Source organism: Ictidomys tridecemlineatus, chromosome 3 (genome assembly GCF_052094955.1).
Source record: "Ictidomys tridecemlineatus isolate mIctTri1 chromosome 3, mIctTri1.hap1, whole genome shotgun sequence".
NCBI classification, from domain to species: domain Eukaryota; kingdom Metazoa; phylum Chordata; class Mammalia; order Rodentia; family Sciuridae; genus Ictidomys; species Ictidomys tridecemlineatus.
In genome coordinates, this window is record NC_135479.1 from 15,752,078 (window position 1) to 15,770,819 (window position 18,742).

At 44.0% G+C, this 18,742-nt stretch overlaps 2 protein-coding genes across 7 annotated transcripts in view; one reads left to right on the forward strand and one right to left on the reverse strand.

Annotated features, from left to right (window-relative positions):
• The window catches only part of Marchf10 (membrane associated ring-CH-type finger 10), an 86,740-nt gene that overhangs the window by 46,239 nt on the left and 21,759 nt on the right, over positions 1 to 18,742 (forward strand). For 2 of the 5 annotated variants that reach the window (XM_040268632.2, XM_078041914.1), the window contains exons 5-7: positions 3,879 to 4,031; positions 9,074 to 10,487; positions 18,325 to 18,491. In XM_040268632.2, coding sequence (XP_040124566.2) covers positions 3,879 to 4,031; positions 9,074 to 10,487; positions 18,325 to 18,491 — 1,734 coding nt within the window. The remainder of the gene's footprint in view (positions 1 to 3,878; positions 4,032 to 9,073; positions 10,488 to 18,324; positions 18,492 to 18,742) is intronic. The other 3 variants (XM_005328180.4, XM_078041912.1, XM_078041913.1) reach the window with 2 other exon arrangements.
• Positions 5,837 to 18,742, reverse strand: part of LOC120884066 (uncharacterized) — a 32,993-nt gene continuing 20,087 nt past the window's right edge. Inside the window, exons 1-3 of one of the 2 annotated variants that reach the window (XR_013436007.1) lie at positions 11,533 to 14,289; positions 9,920 to 10,332; positions 5,837 to 7,870 (exon numbers count right to left, since the gene is read on the reverse strand). The gene's annotated coding sequence lies outside the window, so the exon portion shown is untranslated. Of the gene's footprint in view, positions 7,871 to 9,919; positions 10,333 to 11,532; positions 14,290 to 17,008; positions 17,099 to 18,742 lie in introns of those variants that run through there. The other variant, XM_078041920.1, reaches the window with a different exon arrangement.

An 18,742-nucleotide genomic window follows, 5' to 3' on the forward strand; every position in this document is an offset into this window, starting at 1 on the left:
CCCTCTCTGGAACGTCACCGCCAGAAACCCAGCAGGCTCTTCTGTGTCTGCTCCAACCCTTGGCCATATGAATCAGCAGTCACCGAGGCTGCCCTGAAAGGGTGGCTGGCACCAGGCGGGTCCTTGTGAAAACATACGCTGGAACTGAAAGCCCATCCAGACCGTGCTGAGGAGGGACAGATGAAAGGGCTCAGTCAGTGTTGACATTCCCTTTCCTGCCTACTTATTAGGCATTGCATTTCCTAAAATCCGAAAAAAATCCCACCTCCTGCGTTCCAAAATAAAACATATTTATGGTACATAATGAAGCCTTAATTAAGATCTCCTCTGGGTGTGTGAGACAACATACATTTCCAGCAGACTCAAATAAGCAAATGGATGTGACCTATTATTTGTGGCCATATAGAAAGCTGCCTATTACACCAGGCAACACTGGCTCTTATAATTAAGCTGTAATTCTTCTCATGATCCAAAGAGAGCAATCACCTTTTCAAAGCAGGATCTCCTACATGGAATCCCAGCAGCACCTAGGCACCAGGGACGCCAGTCAAGGTGGCACTGGGCAAGGATAAAGGTGCAGGAACTGTATTTTCCTCTTTCTCTTTTCAATGTTGTCAAGAAATGTCTGTGTAGGGCCAGTGGTGTGAGGGAACTGAACCATTATCAGGTGCATGGAATGAGCATAGACAGTTGGATGGCTTGGTTCTCAGTCCAATTAAGATCTATTGCATATCAATTCCAGTTTCCCAGCTTATCAAGAGAACTGGAGCATATACCCTTTATCAAAACAGCTGTTTTCTTTCTTTGCTATCAGAGGCATCCCTTTGCTCAGATACTGAAAGAGGGTATGGGCTACATGTTGTCTGAAGCAAAACGCAGTCTTCTCCAAATTCACTGACATGCAGAATATTGGGTTACCAGGAGATGAAACTTGTGAACATAACTCCTTTCTGTTTTTCTAAGGCAGAGGGCTTGTCCTGCTACCTGAAGAGGAATTTTATAGTTCACCTCTTAGGGCACGTATGACTTAGATTTCCTACAGACTGGCATAGGCACCATTCCATGATCAGTTCTGAAATTTGGTTCACCATTCATTTGGGTAAGGTGATTAGGAACTTGGTGGGCTTGCTGAATGTCTGAAACTCTTAAATCCATGTATGCAAAATATGCAGTCAAGGTCACTCATTTGTGATTGTGGTTATAGATGGAGAAGAAAGAAAGTTTTGCAAGAGCTTGCTTTCCATGGACATAAAGGGTACCTCAGGCAAGAAGTGAGCAGTGCAGCCAAATTAAATCATAACCTTTAAGGTCATGACCAAAATGTCTTACTCATCTATGTGAACCCTCAATCATTGCATAGCAAAGGCACACAGGTATTTGTTGAACAAATTATAATAAAAAAATTGCTATTTGCCTTTTGGATTTTAGAAAAGAAGGCTTGGGAGAGAGAATCAATAAGAATGACACAGGATTGCAGGCTGCTGAATAAGTTATTCTCAACCTGCAAAGCCTGCATGACAATAAGTTTCTGGTCAAATTCACTCCTCTCATGGGAATGACTTCAGATTTTCCTCGGTTTGAAGTATTAGTATTCATTATGGTAGAAGGAGCAGTTACTGGTTTAGCGGCTCATAGGCTCCAGACACAAAGTTAGGTCATGTATGTATATTATTGCTAAATTTTACAGTAACTTAAGGTAGGAATATTCCCATTTTGCAGTTGCAGAAACTGAGGTTCAAACTGCCAAAGGTCAGGGGAATCCTAATGCTACTCCACTGCCAGACCTAGTAAAATAATCTCTGGGTGTCCAGCTTTATTAGTTCAGTTTGCTGGAGCTCAATGACAGGAGACACGTGATCATTTTGGAAATTAAGAGATCTGATATTTTAAAGAAAGCAGTTTTTTGAGCACCAACAACAAAATAATCTTTTCTCCTAAGCCGCCTTAGGTGTTTTGCACATCAAAAAAAAAAAAAAATGATTCTAGTTTTGAAGTTCCCCATAGCTGGGATTGAATGTATCTTCTGGAGCCCTGCGAATACTAAGCCGTTGTTATTAGTCTTATGTAACAGTGTGAAGCAACCTACAGACTGGCCATGAGAGAGTATCTGTCCTCTAGGAGTTTATAGTTTACATGGAGAGGAAAAAAAAAAGTTAAGCAATTTTTGAATATTTAAATACTAAAGGCCTTCAAAGGCTGAAAGCAAGGCTTCTGGAAAAGGCAGAGTAAAGACTGACTCAGTGGACAAAAAAAAAAAAAACCAAACACCAGACCTTGAAGGACCTGCTTGCTGGTGCAGACTGGGGAAAAAGACTTCCCGAGAGTGTGTGGATGGAATCGGAGTCGGAGGGTCCCTCTGCCAGCAGTTGAAGGGTCTGCTGCCTGGAGGTGGGGGTGGCGGAGGAAATCTGAATATTCTGCTGGGAATCAAAGTGAAATCCTTCTAACTAGGACTTGGCCTGAGCTTGAGCCTCTCCCTTCCCTGGTTGCTCTGTTTCTTCCTCATCGAGAATCCCACAGCTTCCTCCTCTGTCAGTCAGGTGAGGGGAGAGAAGCCGTGGTTGGTCTCTGAGAGCTGAGGGACAAGGCCAGTCTGGATTCAAGCACTGCAACTTTGGGTGCTGAGAAAATGCTTTCCCCCTCCACAAAGAGCCCTGTCCCTTCCTCTCACCCTCCTCCTCTCCCTCCCTCCAAAGAATATATTCTCATCTTCCAGAGAACTTCCTCTCTCTCTCCTCCTTTATGGCCAAGCCACAACTTCTCTAGGCCCTACCAACTTGCTTTACGCTGACTCAACACCACCAGAGCGCCCCCCCCCCAACCTTCTAGTAAGTTCTCTTGCCGCCGTATTAAACTGGCCTTCACTGTCTGCCAAAGAGAAGTTTCCTCCCTTCCCTGAATCTGGATGGAAACTTCACACGACCACAGCCTACACACTGAAACACGAATCCAGTTGTCCCCACGTGCCAGGAAGGGCTGTGCTCTCACATGCCAGCAGGTCCTGTCCCAGCTCTACCCTGTTGCCTGCTGGCTGCATCTACTTGTGAAACTTCTAAACTGTCTAAAAGGGGATGAGCCAGGCAAATTCTCCTGGGGGAGTAAGTGCAGATATTCACAATTTAACTGCCTGGTGAGCCCAAGAACTTGTAGAGGTGCCTGGAAAATGCTGCGACTTTCCCTCATATTCACGTGCACTGATGCTTAATACACGTGAAGAAGAAACTTGACATTATTCATACCAAGTAGCAACCTAATTCCAAATATGAATTTTTTAACAAGTGCTCATTGGGAATGCAGTCCACGGTAGCACTCTAGCTACTGCTTCCTGCACCCGCACAAGGGTGGGTAGGACATGGGCAAGGAAAAGTGGATGGTCCCTGAAGGTTGGAATCTTCCTGTAAGGTAATGTTTGCCACAAAACAACCCAAGGACATTAATATGCAAGTACAAAATATAATGTGATTCAAATTTGGGTGAGCACTTGGGGAGCAAGGGACCTTGAGTGTCCCAGGGGCCTTCTGGACAGTATCGCTGACAGGACCATCCAAACATGAATTGGAAACTAGAAACTTCTTAGTGAAAGGAAAGAGCCCTGTGCATTGCAGGTGTCATGGATGCTCATTAATGGTGATCATAGTCTTGCAAAGTAGGTATTATTTCCATGTAACAGGAGGAGGCTTGGAGAGGTGAAGAAATTCACCCAAGCTCATGTGACTACAAGGGAGTGGAACCAGGTTTCCCCAGAGCTACTCTGATCTCTTGAGTTCCTGTGACCCGCCCCGCCCCAGACACCCCATGTTGGGCCCTTTGAGCATTCTTTATATGGATGTTTCCCGGTAAAAAAAAAATAATTATTGAAAAGATTTTGCACCTTTCAGCAGCACAGGCACCAAAGATTTTATCAAGGAAGAGGAGGCCAAACCTGGGGAGATTGACAGTCAGCCCAGAGATGCACAGCCCAAGAGCATCTGGGGACAGAAGCAGACAGAAAGCACAGCTGCCTGCAAAGGCACAGACCCTCTGGGGAGCAGGTAAGGACGGTGGCTGCCGTACCTTGGTCCTCAGGGAAGAGGATCGACTTGTGCTGTCACCTGGTGAATTCTTCCTGGTTTGTAGATGCTTGTGCTTTTATGTGATAGAGAATACCCCAAAAGGAAATACTTAAAAAGGTTTAAAAGCAGACTGTTTGATCTTGAGTTTTTTTTTTTTTCCTCCAATAGATGTTGGTGGGAAAAGCAATGGAGGAGTTTATCTTTTATTTTATCTCCCATAACTCCAGAGCATGACAAGGTGTGTTTTTGAGTGGACAGGAGCTGGGGGAAGATGGAAAAGCAGGCTGCAGTTCTGGGGAGGTCCCACCCCAGAAGAGGACAATGGATATCCATGATAGCAGACGGTTTGTCTCTGAGAGAGATGGCCTTTCTGATCCAGGGCAGTCATAGCAGCAAGATCTCAGTGTGTAAGAAATATCAAAATGAATATATGCTTTATTTCATACACTGACTTGGTGGAACGCTCCTCTTTCTGAATTTGAGTCCTGAACATGCACCCAAAGGCTCATGCCATCTACTCTGCTAACCCTGTCACAGTCCCCTTCAGTGACAGAAAGGAGGGGAGAACAGCACCTAAGGAGCTCACTTAGGACTCAAGAGAAGCATTGTGTCATAACCAAAATTTGCTCTCAGAGAAGCCATTAAGTATCACACTTTCTTGATACTAAATGAACGTGGTAGCCTTTGTATTTAAATGGGAGATTTATATATATATAATGGGGAGTATTTCGATGGCTTGGAATGAGATGCCATGAAAGTACACATGAACTAGTAGCAATGAGATGTCCCCAGTTACAGAATGTCTTTTGGCAGAAAGGGCATGAGCTTTAGGGCAGACCCCAGTTCTAGGGTTCGTCCTTTATGGTCATGTAGCCACACTGGGATAGAGTTCCCTTATCTTAAAACAAGGATAATGAAAATCTACCTTGCCCTATTGTTAAAGTGGCTTAGTGAAGTAATACACAGACCAGCACCAGCACATATTAAGTCCACGCAGAAGGCCTGAACCATTGTTGGTTTCTGTCCTGCCACCTCCCCAGTGGCTCTCTGTGAACTCTGATATTATCTGAAAGCTGACATCCTCTGCACATGAAACATTCCTGGACCCATGGGGCTCATTCAACCCTCCATCTGCACCTAGGGGACAAGTTTTATTTTTCCTATGACTCCCTGAGTTGTTATCCCAGGGCTCCTTCTCTTTCCCCAATTAGAGTCCCTCTTTAGTTTCTTTCCTCATGTTCTAATTTGGCTTAAATAAATTGGAGTAGAGTCAGATATTTGAACAGTGAGAGATTTGAAGCAAATGTAACCAAGAAAATATACAGAAAAAAATCAATAACACACATGCGCGCGCGCGCACACACACACACACACACACAAAATACCTAAGAGAAAAATGAAGAAGGGTAACAGACAATTTTGCAGAGACATATAGGCGAACACTTAAAACAGAAGTTCAGCCTTAATAGGTTATAAATGTAAATTCACAAGTGAGCTAAATGTGGCCTGCCAACTTGGCTAAGGATTTTAAAATAATATTTAATAGTGGTTATAAAACTAAGAGCTAATACTTCCTGGCACTGTTGTGTCAAATGCTATCGACAAGGATTGCTGGGGACCCGGTTATGAGAGCGATGTTCTTGTGCCTCCCCCAGAGGGTAATTTGGTGCAAACTGGAAAGAAATTTGGCAACATGTGTCAAAACCTTCTAGAAAGTTCATACCTTTTGACCTGGTAACTCTACCCCCACAAATCTATTCTAAGAAAAGATGGTGTGTCGTCAATGATGCACAAGCAAGGAAATTTATCACAGAAGGGATCTGTGACAGCAAAAACCCCAAAACTGTCTGTATGCCCAGCAACAGGGGAAGAGTTCACAAATTATGATACATTCATATTATCATTAAAGAATAATGACATGAGATAATGCATACAATGAAATGTTTAGAGAAAGAAAGCAGGACATACAGTTGCATATACAGAATCATACCGATTTTGTTTTTTTTAAAAAGGAATAACCTCTAGATAAGGGAGGCCTGGGTTGTAAGTTCAAATACCTTCAGGGAGCAGGTGGGTACGGCAGGAGAGATTCATAGCGGGGATCATGAGGTAAGCCACACATCCAAGTTTCCATCTGAAGGCATTTAATTCATGGTTCCAATGCTGAGCCAAAGCACTACTGCAGGATGGGAACAACCAGGGGTCTTTAGCCTGCAACTCCCCAGAACATGAGCAATGGTCACCTGAGCCCTTAGTCATGGGCAGACTTGGATTAGTTCATCCTCTCCTCTATTTTCTCCAGTGATCATAGGCCACTTTTATAACCAGAAGGGGAATGAAAAAATGAAAAGTCTATGGCTGTTGGAATTAGGACACTCTTGGTCAAGCACACGAGGAAGTCCAGACCAAAGGCATCATCTCAGGGCAGACAGTCGCTTGTTCCGGTTTCATTTCCACATGCCTGGAACTCCTGGCGATGACAGGGCCCCGGCCACAGCTGGAGGCCAGGCAGGCCTCAGAGCAGCATCCAGTGTCTGCACTATGAATAGCACGTCCCTGGCATACCAAGTGGAGTGCTCATCCCCAGCCCTGAAGTCTGCTCCCTCTTTGATAGACACCAAAAAATGGGGTTGAAATAGCATAAATATAGAATGCTGCAGTCTGTCACCTTTAGGAAACACACATGCGTGCGCATGCTCTCTCTCTCTCTCTCTCTCTCTCTCTCTCTCTCTCTCTCTCTCACACACACACACACACACACACACACACACACACACAGCCAGAGAAGCTCTGATTGAATTTTTAAAGAGGAGACAGTTGTGGTGACAGGGAACGTGAAGATGCAGTCCCTGGTGTGTTTTGTTGGGAGCTGCAGGAGTCTCAGCGAGGTGCGGTGCAGTGTGTAGCTGGGACTTCTGCCCCAGAGGCCCTGTCACCCTGTGACAGCTCAGTGGCTTCCAGGAAATGAGCTCATGGCCCCTGTTGAGTCTCCAATTTCTGTTTTTCAGAAGTCATCCAGCTCATTCTTTAGCCCACCAGGTGTCTCCCCCTTCCCTGCTCAGAACCTGAGCTGAATTGGCTCAGGGGCAGCGGGGGTGGGGATGGGGAGCAGCCCCTCACCCTCTAGCCAGGGTGGTGAGTTCTAAAAATGACCAGAAGTCTTGCATTCCAGCGCCCACCGTGAGCCAACTTCTGAGGCCCTCCTCAAATTCAAAATGGAAAATGATCAATCAGAGCCTAGACTTTGATGCCTTCGTATCACTTTTTTCCTCAAAAGAAAGAAATAAATGATCAGAATTCAGCTGGTTATGTAGAAGCACGAGTCTCCCAAGTGGGGATCAGCCCCGTGGGGTGGGCGAACAAGTGGGACTCCTGTGCGCACAGAGCCAGATGCTCAAGGAGTCCTTGAATTGCTGATAAATCTCTTCCTGGGGTTCATAAACCCCACGAGGGGCCTGGTAGGAGAGTTTAACAGATAGAGCTGATGAGTAAAGATTCGCACTGTGTCTGTGAGTGTCCTGTGCAGTTCACAATAGAAGAAGCTTACCCAGTGTTAGGACGTTAGCCTCTGAAGCCCGGGCTCCCCTGCCAGGCAGCTCAATTAAAGCGAGTGGTATTGACTTGGCCCTTGGCTGAGCCGGCTGCTCCAAGGATTTGCATTTCCCCAGCAGAGCTGTTATCACAGACCTTCCCAGGCCCCGCAAAGTCCTGTCCACTCGACAGGCAGGCGAGCTGCTTTAGAGACTGAGTGATAAGGACAGCAGAGTCTCATCAGATCCACAGAATAACAGAGAGCAGGCAGAGTCGGGGGTGGCTCACTTCAGGAGGGAAAAAAGAGAAATGGGATCAGAGAAGTACTTTCAGTTTCTACCCGTGCCATCAAGGTGAATGACCCTCAACCACACACACACACACATACACACACACACACACACACACACCCCACACACAATGAATTCCTTTGGATCCTGGTTTTCACAAGGAAATTGGAAGTCCAACCAGTTTCTAAAGGGATAATACAGGATAGTGGTTAAAAACACAAACCTCAAATCAAACAGGCTGGGGTCCAAATGTTCACTCCATCACTTATTAGAAATGTCTTGGGCAAGTTATGTGACCTTCCTGGGTGTTGGTGTCCTCAGTTATAATGTGGTATGATTATGGAACGTATTTCATAGAGCTGCGAGGCTTACGTGTGTGTTTGTAAGTGTGTGAGAGAGAAAGAGATATATAGTTATGGTTCTACTCAAAGTTCACCCTCAATAAGTAACACTTATTATTTGTATAAAACAAGTTTTGAATAATTGATCTCTCCAATAAAAATTCCTCCTCCAACTATAAAATCGGGAGGGTGGGGGAAGTTGGGGATTCTATAATGGCCAGAGTTTATGAGTTTACTAGAGGCTAATGACAGAGAGGAGATTGTGATTTCTTGAGAGATTTAAAATTGTGATTTTCACTAAGTGGTAAGCATGGCCACAGTCTTCATTCAGTGTATCTGGGCACTGGATTCTAGAGCCTTCCTCGCAAGCAGTCTGCCATAATGAACATACTTTTCATACATTTTTATAAAGTTGTATGAGAAACAAGAGTGTCATAAATGTACGTCAGATGAATTTGGATGAGAAAGGATCAGTCGTTTTTATAGAAGTTGCTCCCAGAGTGCTGGTTTTCCTTCATGATGTACAGAGTGAAAACCAGTATTTATCCATCCTCGCCCCTGACTGGCCTGAAGCTGGATCGTTCTTCTGGAAGTTTCCGCAGAAAGAATCTGTACCCTCAGGGTCACCCTATTTCCCCAGAACCAGCCTGAACTCCACAAGGGTACAAAGGAGAACCCAGCAGCAGTCAAAAGAAGCCGACTGTGTGGCATTCCTCCTGCACCTCCTACCATTTTGGCCATTCACATTTTCTTCTCCAGGGCTTTTCCTTATGGTTGAGGGATCCCCATGCTTGGTGTAAAGGGCTTTCATGCATGGGCACTTTTAACAGCATGACCAATTTGTCTCTTGTCCATGCAGATCCAGTAGTGCAACAAGAAACCCTGATATGGGCAGGCGAGACTAAGCTGAAGAGGCCAACCCGAGAGAGAAGAAACTTCGTCTCCTCCTCACCACTGATGATGACAGCTGAGAACACCCTGGAGAGAGCCAGAAAGGGAGACCCAAGTGCTCTTTCCCAGAATGAGCCACATTCAACCCCAACCCAGACTTTCCAAGGAATGAAGAGTTCTCAAGTGCTAAGTGAGCCCTTGGGGCCACCACTCATGCCCGCCATCATGGGGGGGCCAAGGAGGTCACCCTTTAGGTTCCGGGATGAAGATTTCTATTCCGTTATCTCGTTAAATGCTGGGAGAGAAGAGGAGGACACTGAGGAGGAAGTCCGTGTAGAAGAAGAACTTCTGTTGGTTGGTATGCGCTCACCCCGTTCTCCCTCCAACCATAAAAGAAGTAGATTTCTTGGGACATCAGTTACTCAGACCAAAAATAAAAATTCGGAAGAAAACCCTGAACATTGCAGAGGTAATTCTTTAAGAAGGAGCGAGCCCAGTCATGGCTCGTTAAGAATAAGCAACGCAATGGAGCCATGGCCTACAAGGCAGTTTTCTCTAGGGCAAAGGATGTTCCAGGAGCCCAAACTACCTGATGGGGAGTCTGTTAAAGGCAGGGACAGTGGGGGAAGTGAAAATGAGCAAAAGCCCTTCCACTCGGTGGACACCAATTCTGAACCCAGACAAGATGGTGGTCTCAATGCTGAAAATGTACCTAGTGATGGCATTTCTGTGGAAAACAGGTCTGGTATCCATGATTACGAAAGAGATTGGCAAGACTATTTAAATAGTTCCAGAAATTCTTTTGACCACTTACTTTCTGCTAGACCAACAGCTTCGAGATCCTCCATGAATTCATCTTATTACACTCCTGGATCATTAACGCATTTTGCTCTGAGAGATGAAGTTCCAATAGACTTGTCACTGTCACCGACTTTAGGTCACAGCTCAAGTTCAGAGGGAAACTCAAGGTTCAATGTTCGCCGGCCATTGTCCCCTATCAGAAATAGGAATCCACTTGCCAGTGCTGAAAACCACCCAGTGAACTCTGGACATGAATTTGATGTCAGGGGAGCCGAGGACATTACTTTCACAAGCCTGCCTCAGGGGGCTCCGTTATACACAGAAGTTCTCTTCACAAATCCTCAAGGCAGCTTGTCCCCGGCGCATCCTCCTAGTTCCTCTCCATCAAGAAGGAACGTACAAGGTCACTTGCATGTGCCTGGGTCCCTGCAGGAAAATATACCTTTTACTTTCTTTGCAGTGTCTGATTTCTCAAATCAAAATGATAACGGCCGCAGTATGGCAGTATCCAGGTTCCCAGATGTAAAGGAGGCCACTGAGATAAAGACAGACCCAGAGAAACTCAAGAAATTGCAAGAAAGGTGAGGAAGTTTCATAATTACAGATATAAACACACTTACTCTTTTCCATTCCTTCCAATGCTGAAATAAATATTGCTTTCATTAGAGTGCCATGGGAATTTTATCTAAATCAGAGGTAGACCGTTCCTTGACATATTAATGATTGCTTACTTTGAGGAAACTGTCCCTATTTTGATGCTCTTAGAATATAGGTATGGAAAAAGAAAAGTTTGGTGTTTCTGCTCAATATCTTTAGTATTCTTAAAGTGTGTGTTTTTTTGTTTTTTTGTTTTTTCCCTTGAACACTATAACTTTAAGAAAGGAAAGTTGGCTAGATGTAATGGATTCTGATGTAGAGTAGGGCTGGCTTTTCTCCCCAGCAATTAGGAACCAGGATTTTTCATGAAAAGGTTGTTATCTCCCCAGAGAACGAACCATTCAGCACTTGAAGTTCACAGCTCCCTGTTGGGACTTATCGCAAATCAAACCAACAGTTCTAGAATTTGAACCTTCCAAACGGAAGATGGTTCCCAAACAGTTACCATAGTTACCTGGGTCCTCAGAAGGGCCGGGTTGAGGGAGCCCCTGCCTCCATCTTATGTGTTCTTTCTTATGCACAAAAGAGAGAAAAGCGAGACCTTTTTTGAACTGCCCTTTCCTTTGATCTTTCCTTTCTCCTGAGGTGATTTGGGGGATATTTCACAGCTATGAAATGGGATACTCTTTAAAGCTATCATTAAATAGTGTGTCAGAATTCTACCATTTCATTTATGATAGGTGTTTACTGTCCCCTAATCTAGGCCTACCGATCTGGAAATTGTGATTCTCGGGAATGGGAATCCTCTTTGTGCCTGTTGGTTTGGCTCATTCGGGCCATTAATTATCCTATGGATATTCATTTGTAAGCAGAAAAATTGCCTGACAAGGAATTAAAAATGAAAAAAGGAGGGGGAACCAAAACACAGACTACATATCTATTCCTCTGCCTCTTTAACTCCAGAACTAGCTTTCTGGTTTTCCGTGATAAACAAGGCCAAGAAACCTCGCCCCACCCATCCTCACCTACCTGAGCCAACAGCTTCAGACATGCTGGTCTGAACACTGGATGCCACCATCCCAAAGCGATGCAGTTGGGCTCAAAGTAATCATTTTAAATGCATGGACTTCTAGGCCTGGTGATGCATTGAACAGCTCTTGTTCACGGGATACTTGCTTTATCAGATGGTTCTGTTTTCCTGCATGTAACAGACCTTATATTTTTCTTATTATTTCCAAAGTGTCCATTTTAGGAAATACTTTAGAATAAAGACTTAAAAGGAAAACACCTATAACCCTATCATGCTGAGATAAGCACTGTTAAAAATTGCAACTTTTAGTGAACATTGGTTCATATTGTTTTAAAAAATATCTTATTTTGCTATTTTAAGCCATTTCTCAATACCACTTAACACTGTTAAAATGTTTTCCTCCAGTGTTAGTTACATGAATACATAAAAATAAGTATATAATATGTATACACTTTGGAGAATTTTTTTTTACAGAGAGAGAGAGAGAGAGAGAGAAAGAGAGAGAGAGAGAGAGAGAAGAGCCCCAGACATCCCTGTGCCCACCTCCAGCTAACAGAACCTTCTTGACGTGCTGAAGCGCTCAAGAGCACCACGCCCACCGGATCTCCTGGTCTCCCTCCTCACTTCCCCACCCCCTGACCTCACCTGCATTGTGTTAGTGGTTCCTTTGGATTCTGTCTTATCCTGTTTGGGACTTTTTGCTCGATGCTCTTCCCATACGTGTATGTGCGTTGCTAAACTCTATAGAACCGTTCCTACCCTTTTTCGACTCTGTAGAAATGGAATCTCTGTTCTTCTGTGACTTGCCTTTTCCCCTCACAGCATCTGTGAGATGCATCCTTTTTGGTATCTGGGGCTTTCATTTGTTCCCTTCACCACAAGTGGCACAAAGTGTTTGGGTGTGTGGATACACCTGTTCTCCTGTCCACGGTCATGTGGGCTGTTCACTGTTTTCTGCCAACAACGTTGCATGAGCATCCTTGTGAATGTCTCCTGGTGCACGGGGGAAGAGTGCTCTGGGATGTTTATCTGGGAAAGCAGTTTCTGGGCTGGCAGGTGGCACTTCTTCCCCTGTACTAAGTAATGCTCCTCTACGGTTCCACCCGCAGTATCCAACTTGTGCATCCTTGACAATTCTTATGCTGATTAGCTTTCAAATTTGCCAGTCTGAGGGGAATAGAATGATATTGTGGCTTCAATTTGCATTTTCATGACTGTTAATGAGGTTAGGTATTTTATGTGCTCTCTTAAATGTTAAATGACCATTTGTGTTTCCTTTTCTGTGAAATACTTGTAAGTCTTTATTTTTCTTTTTAGAATATTTGTATCTTATTTTAGGAGTCCTTTATATATTCTAGCTACTGATCGAATCCCTTGACGTTAAATATTGGAAATACCCCCTCCCAACTTCTAGTTCATCTTTTTCCTTATTATGTCTTTTAATGAAATTTATTTATTTATTTAGTACCAGGGATTGAACCCAGGGGTGCTCTACCACTGACCTCCACCCCCCTCCCTTTTTAGTTTTCATTTGGAGACAGGGTCTTGCTAAATTGCTGAGGCTGACCTCAGACTTGCACTTCTCTTGCCTCAGCTTCCTGAGTGGCGGGATTACAGGTGTGCATTACCATGCCCGTCATGAAAGGAGATTCCTAATTTTAGTGTAGTCACATATGTCCATCTTCTTTGTGGATTGTGATTGGTACCTTGTCCTGTTGAAGGAATCCTTCCCTAACCTGACATCATCATGACGTTCTTCCTATTTTCTTCTGAAATCTGTTTCACTTCGTACATTTAGGACTCAATGTGAATGGGGTTGTGGATTTAAATGGGAAATGGCTTTAATATGTGGTGTGAGGTGAACTTTATACTTTGCCCTGTGAACATGCCATCATCCCAGGATTTTCTCTGCACAGCCTCTTCTGTGGTGCACAACATGCCATACACGTATGAATCTGATTCAGGGCTCTTCTTTTTGTTCCATTAGTCTTTTTTGTCTTTCCCTAATTTAATACTGACTGTCTTAATATCCACTGTTTTTATTGGTTTTGCTGAGTGATGGTGCAAAGCCTCCCTTTCCACATTGTTTTGTTTCTTCGTTTCTTGTTTTTTTGTGTTTTTTTGTGTTTTTTTTTTTTTTTTTTTGGAGTGGGGTGGGTTCCAGAGATTCAGCCCAGGGCCGCTTAACCACTGAGCCACATCCACAGTCCTTTTTATATTTTATTTAGAGACAAGGTCTCCCTAAGTTGCGTAGAACCTTGCTAAGCACTGAGGCTGGCTTTAAACTTGGATCCTCCTGCCTCAGTCTCCAGAGCCGCTGGGATTACAGGCGTGAGCCACCATGTCCATGCAATTCTTTAAAGACTTCTTGACTATATACTTAAGAGTCTGCTTGTTAGGATTTTTATTACAATTACATTGAATCTACAGGCTATTGGGAGATCGACACCTTTGAGATATTGTTTGGTTCTTTGATAAACATGGTATGTTTCTCCTTTTGTCTTTAATATCTTTTATGTAGTTTTTAAAATTTTTTTTTTAGTTGTCAATGGACATTTATTTATTTATTTATATGTGGTGCTGAGAATCATACCCAGTTCCTCATGCATGCTAGGCAAGGACTCTACCACTGAGCTACAACCTTAGCCCTCTTTTACGTAGTTTTGTGATTTTTTTCTTGATAAAAGCCTTTCCATTTATCTCTAGGTTCTTTTATTTTCTGTTTATTATTAAAACAGTATTTTAAATTATAATTTTAAATCTTTTTGTTAGTGTATACAAATGCAATTGACATATTTTTTCTGTATTTTTGCTAATCTTTCTTATTCATTATAATATATAGCTATAGCTTTTTTGGTTTTTTTCATGTAGAAAATAACTTCAACCACCATTTTGTAAAAATCCTTTTTCTCTATACCCTTGCCAATTCCCGAGTTTTTATGTTTGTCAAATGATTAGCCAAAAATTATAATCAGTTTAATTTGCAAATTTTATGCTTATTAGTGATGTTGAACTTTTTCCATGTTTATTGTTAATTTGCATATCTTCATTTGCCATTGCCTGATCTTGTCTCCTATCTACATTTTTGGGGGAATGTTAATATTGTTTTTACCTCCTAAAATATACCAACATTCTATATAGAAAATCAATAGTAATGCTCTGCCAAATATCAGGCATATACTTTTTCACTTTTTCCATTTTATTTACTTCATATTTTATGTGCATGATGTTTTTTTAAATATGCATATTTTTAGTTGTTGATGGACCTTTATTTATTTATTTATATGTGGTGCTGAGAATTGGATTCAATTCAAAATATGCAGGTTTAAGATACTTACCTATGTCAGAAAGTGCTTAGCACAAAGCAAATTCCTACTACATGGGAGCTATTCTTAAATTCAGATGATGTGCAATTTGAAGTGGGGTTCTGATGTCTGTTTTTGCTTTTTTTTTTACATTTAACCAGTTGTCCCACAACCATTCATTCTATCCTTCCCTTCCTGATCTGAAATGCCTTCTTGGCTCATACAATCTCTGTCAGTCTGTTTATGGACTTTTGCGTCTGTTCTGTCAATCTGCCTGAAATACTGCATCAATTATACACTTTTTATTTATTATAAATTTAAGGATTTAAAAATATTTGCTATAGTAAATTTCCTTTTGTTATCTTTCTTTTAAAAGTTTTTATTGCCCATCTTAATTTTTGGGGGGGGAGACAGTACCAGGAATTGAACTCAGGAGCACTCAACCACTGAGCCACATCCCTAGCCCTATTTGTATTTTATTTAGAGACAGGGTCTCACTGAGTTGCTTAGAGCCTCAATTTTTGCTGGGGCTGGCTTTGAACTCTCGATCCTTCTGCCTCAGCCTCTTGAGCTGCTGGGATTATAGGTGTGCACCACCGCACCCAGCATCCATCCTAATTTAATTGCATTGTGATCTGCAGTTTTTGTGCCCCAATACATATTCAACATCTACAAATATGCCATGGCATTAGGGAATGTTGCATATCCTCTGTTCTCTCATGGTCTGTACGTACATGTAAAATACAGTTTGAAAAGTTTGCCATCAAAATTCTTCCTTCTTCCTGCTGGGCATGGTGGCACACCCCTGTGATCCCAGCATTTTGGGAAGCTGAGGCAGGAGGATCAGGAGTTCAAAGCCAACCTCAGCCATGGTGAGGCACTAAATTACTCAGCAAGACCCTGTCTCTAAATAAAATACAAGAAAAGGCTGGGGATGTGGCTCAGTGGTTAAGGGTCCCTTAGTTCAATCCCGATATCACTTCCCCCCCCAAAATTCTTCCTACTTCCGTCAGCAACTTAGCAAGACCCTGTCTCAAAATAAAAAATAAAAAGGGCTGGGGTATGGCTCAGTGACTGACCGAGCGACCCTGGGTTCCATCCCTGGTTTAAAAAAAAAAAAAAATCTTCCTAGTCAATTATGTTCTTTTGAATTTGTCAATTTCTGAACGTTATTTATTAAAACCTTCCCATATGATTTAGATTCACCCATCCTCCTTTATCTTTATAAGAATTTGGCTTTTATTTAGCACATTAAGGCTCATATTTTCTTGGTGGATTGGTCAATATTACCTTTACACTTTTAGCTGAGTTACATTTTGTCTATCAATATCGCGATGCTACACCTGGAATTTCATTTTGCTAATCATATATTTTTTTTAATTCCCCAGAAATTCTTCTTATCTCTCATTGGTCCTTTCCCAGAGCAGTGGAATCCTCCTGAGAACTAATCCCCCGTTAGCTGACCCATTCATTTCTTGCAGGGTCGGCAGGCTCTTCTTTCTTGTCTCCTCTCCTCTGTGCTGCTGATTTCCACATGTGACAGGTGATCCCAGCAGTCCATGAAGGAAGGAGTGGCTGGTTCAGCATGGAGGCAGCCAACTCAGTTGTCCCACAGCTGTGCCTTGCTTCCTCGGCAGCCCTCTTCCCTGATTCGAAGGCTTTGTGTGATCGGGGATGCTCATGAACTTGTCTGTAAACTCAGGGCTGTATGAGAGTTCCCTTTCTATAGCACTCAGCTCCGGGGGGTGCCCGGGCACAGGCACTGTTGCTGGGCTGCCCAGAGGAACCGGCCCTCTGTGCTGAAGCAGGTCTTGAGCTAGTTATCCTCATAACTGCCCTGCCCATGAACTTGTGCACCCCAGGCTGGGGACTGTCTGGGTCAGCTCTTCTCCACGGTTTTCTACTGCAAGCAGGTCTGGTACTCACCTCTGCTTCTACTGTCCTAGGATTCTCCAATATTTCTGGCCCGCTGGTCTTCGGGCACTGTTGTGGATTCGTTCTGTGTAATTATCTTTTTAAGAGATTCGGGTGGGAAGGGAGATCCATGGGAGTCCTTTGCCTGCTGTCCTAAGAGCAAGCTCAACTTTCTAAAACAGTGTGCCCCGAACAGAAGGGAGTGCCCCAAACTATTAGTGCGCAATCACTTTGGGGTGATGACTTCATATCTGACCTCTTTTTCTTTTTCTCTCTCTCTTCTTCACTTTTGTGAACGTATGTATTTTTTCTCAAAATGTAGTAGCCCATGGATTCCCACTAAGACCTTTGAGAAGACAGGAGAGCTTACATTAGGAGTCAGGCATTTATAAACTATATATATATATATATATATATGTACAAAAAAATTAATCACAGAGCCAAATGCAGTGGTGCACCCCTGTAATCCCAGGAACTTGGGAGGCTAAAGTAGGAGGATCACAAGTTGGAGGCTAGCCTGAGCAATTCTGTGAAACCTTGACTTAAAATTTAATATTGAAAAAATAAAAAGGGCTGGGCATATAACTCGGTGGTTAAGCACTTGGTTCAATCCCCAGTACCACCTCCCCCGCACAAAAATTAAACACAGAGCCCTTGATCCTACTCCTTAGATCGGTGGTCTTCAGACCTGAGTGACCATCAGACCATTCAGATTCCAGGGCCCAAATATCTTTGCTTGCATTTCCATTTATTCTATCTTATCAAACACCAGCAGCTTACATTCTGAAATGTGGACTCACTTGCTGGCAAGAGTTGTTATTGGTGAGCTCTCGTCCAGGTTTGTGGGTTCATCACTTCTCTGAACCAACACCTATTGAGCACAACACCTCTGGCCACAAATGTTTCGCCAGGCACTGGACGCACCTGAAGTTCCGTGTCCCGGTCGCCAGGCACACAGCCTGCCCAACCCTGCCAAGCCGGCTACAGTAGTGCTACCCTCACCCCTATCACAGATCAGGAAACGGGATGCTGGGGAAATCAGGAGCTCATCCCAAGGTCACATGACTTCATCATTTCAGAGGCAGCCTCAAGCCCGGGAGCCCTGAGCATCAATCCCACAAGTTTACACGCCTGGACGTGACGTTGGGCACCACAGCCTCCTCACAACGGCTGAGGCAGGGAGGGGCTCCTGGATTTGCGCTTCCCTTTGTTTTTGTTCCTGGTTTTGGTGTTTGGTTTTGCCTGCTGGGGTGGAATCTGGGGCCTCAGGCCTGCGGGGCAAGGCCTCACCCTGGCTTCTTGGTTTTGCTGGCCGTGGGCGTGCTGGTCCCGTGGGCTCACACATCTCAAGAACTATAAAGAAACCTAATATAAGAATTTGTGCATCGATTATGCATAACCCCATCTAGAGGAATGAGCCCCAGGGTGACCAAGGGTGAGCCCCAGGAGCAGGCGGGCAGGACGTGGGGCGATTGTTCCTTTTTGCTTCCCCCCTGAATGCCCTGGGAACTGGTATCTGCAGAAACTGCCAATGTGGAGACTCTTGGTCACGAGGCCGTGTTTTCCATTTAGTCTCCTGGAGGAGGACTCCGAGGAGGAGGGAGACTTGTGTCGCATCTGTCAGATAGCCGGGGGTTCCCCCGCCAACCCCCTCCTGGAGCCCTGCGGCTGTGTGGGAAGCCTGCGGTTCGTCCACCAGGAGTGCCTGAAGAAGTGGCTGAAGGTGAAAATAACCTCAGGTAGGTGGGGGGGGACGCCCCCGTACAATTAACCCGAGACACCCCCGCACGGGCCTCGGAGCCTTGCCCACTGCTCACTCTCGGGGAAGCATGGCCAGGCCCAGGATTCTTGCTCATAAATGCTGCCTTCAAATTACCGGAGGGAAGCAAATGTTTTTCAAGTCTGTGGAAAGAATCCTGGAAACACTTGCTTACCAAACCCTTCTCCTGCTTGAGACCTGAGCAGAGATGCTAAGATCGCCTCCCCCGAG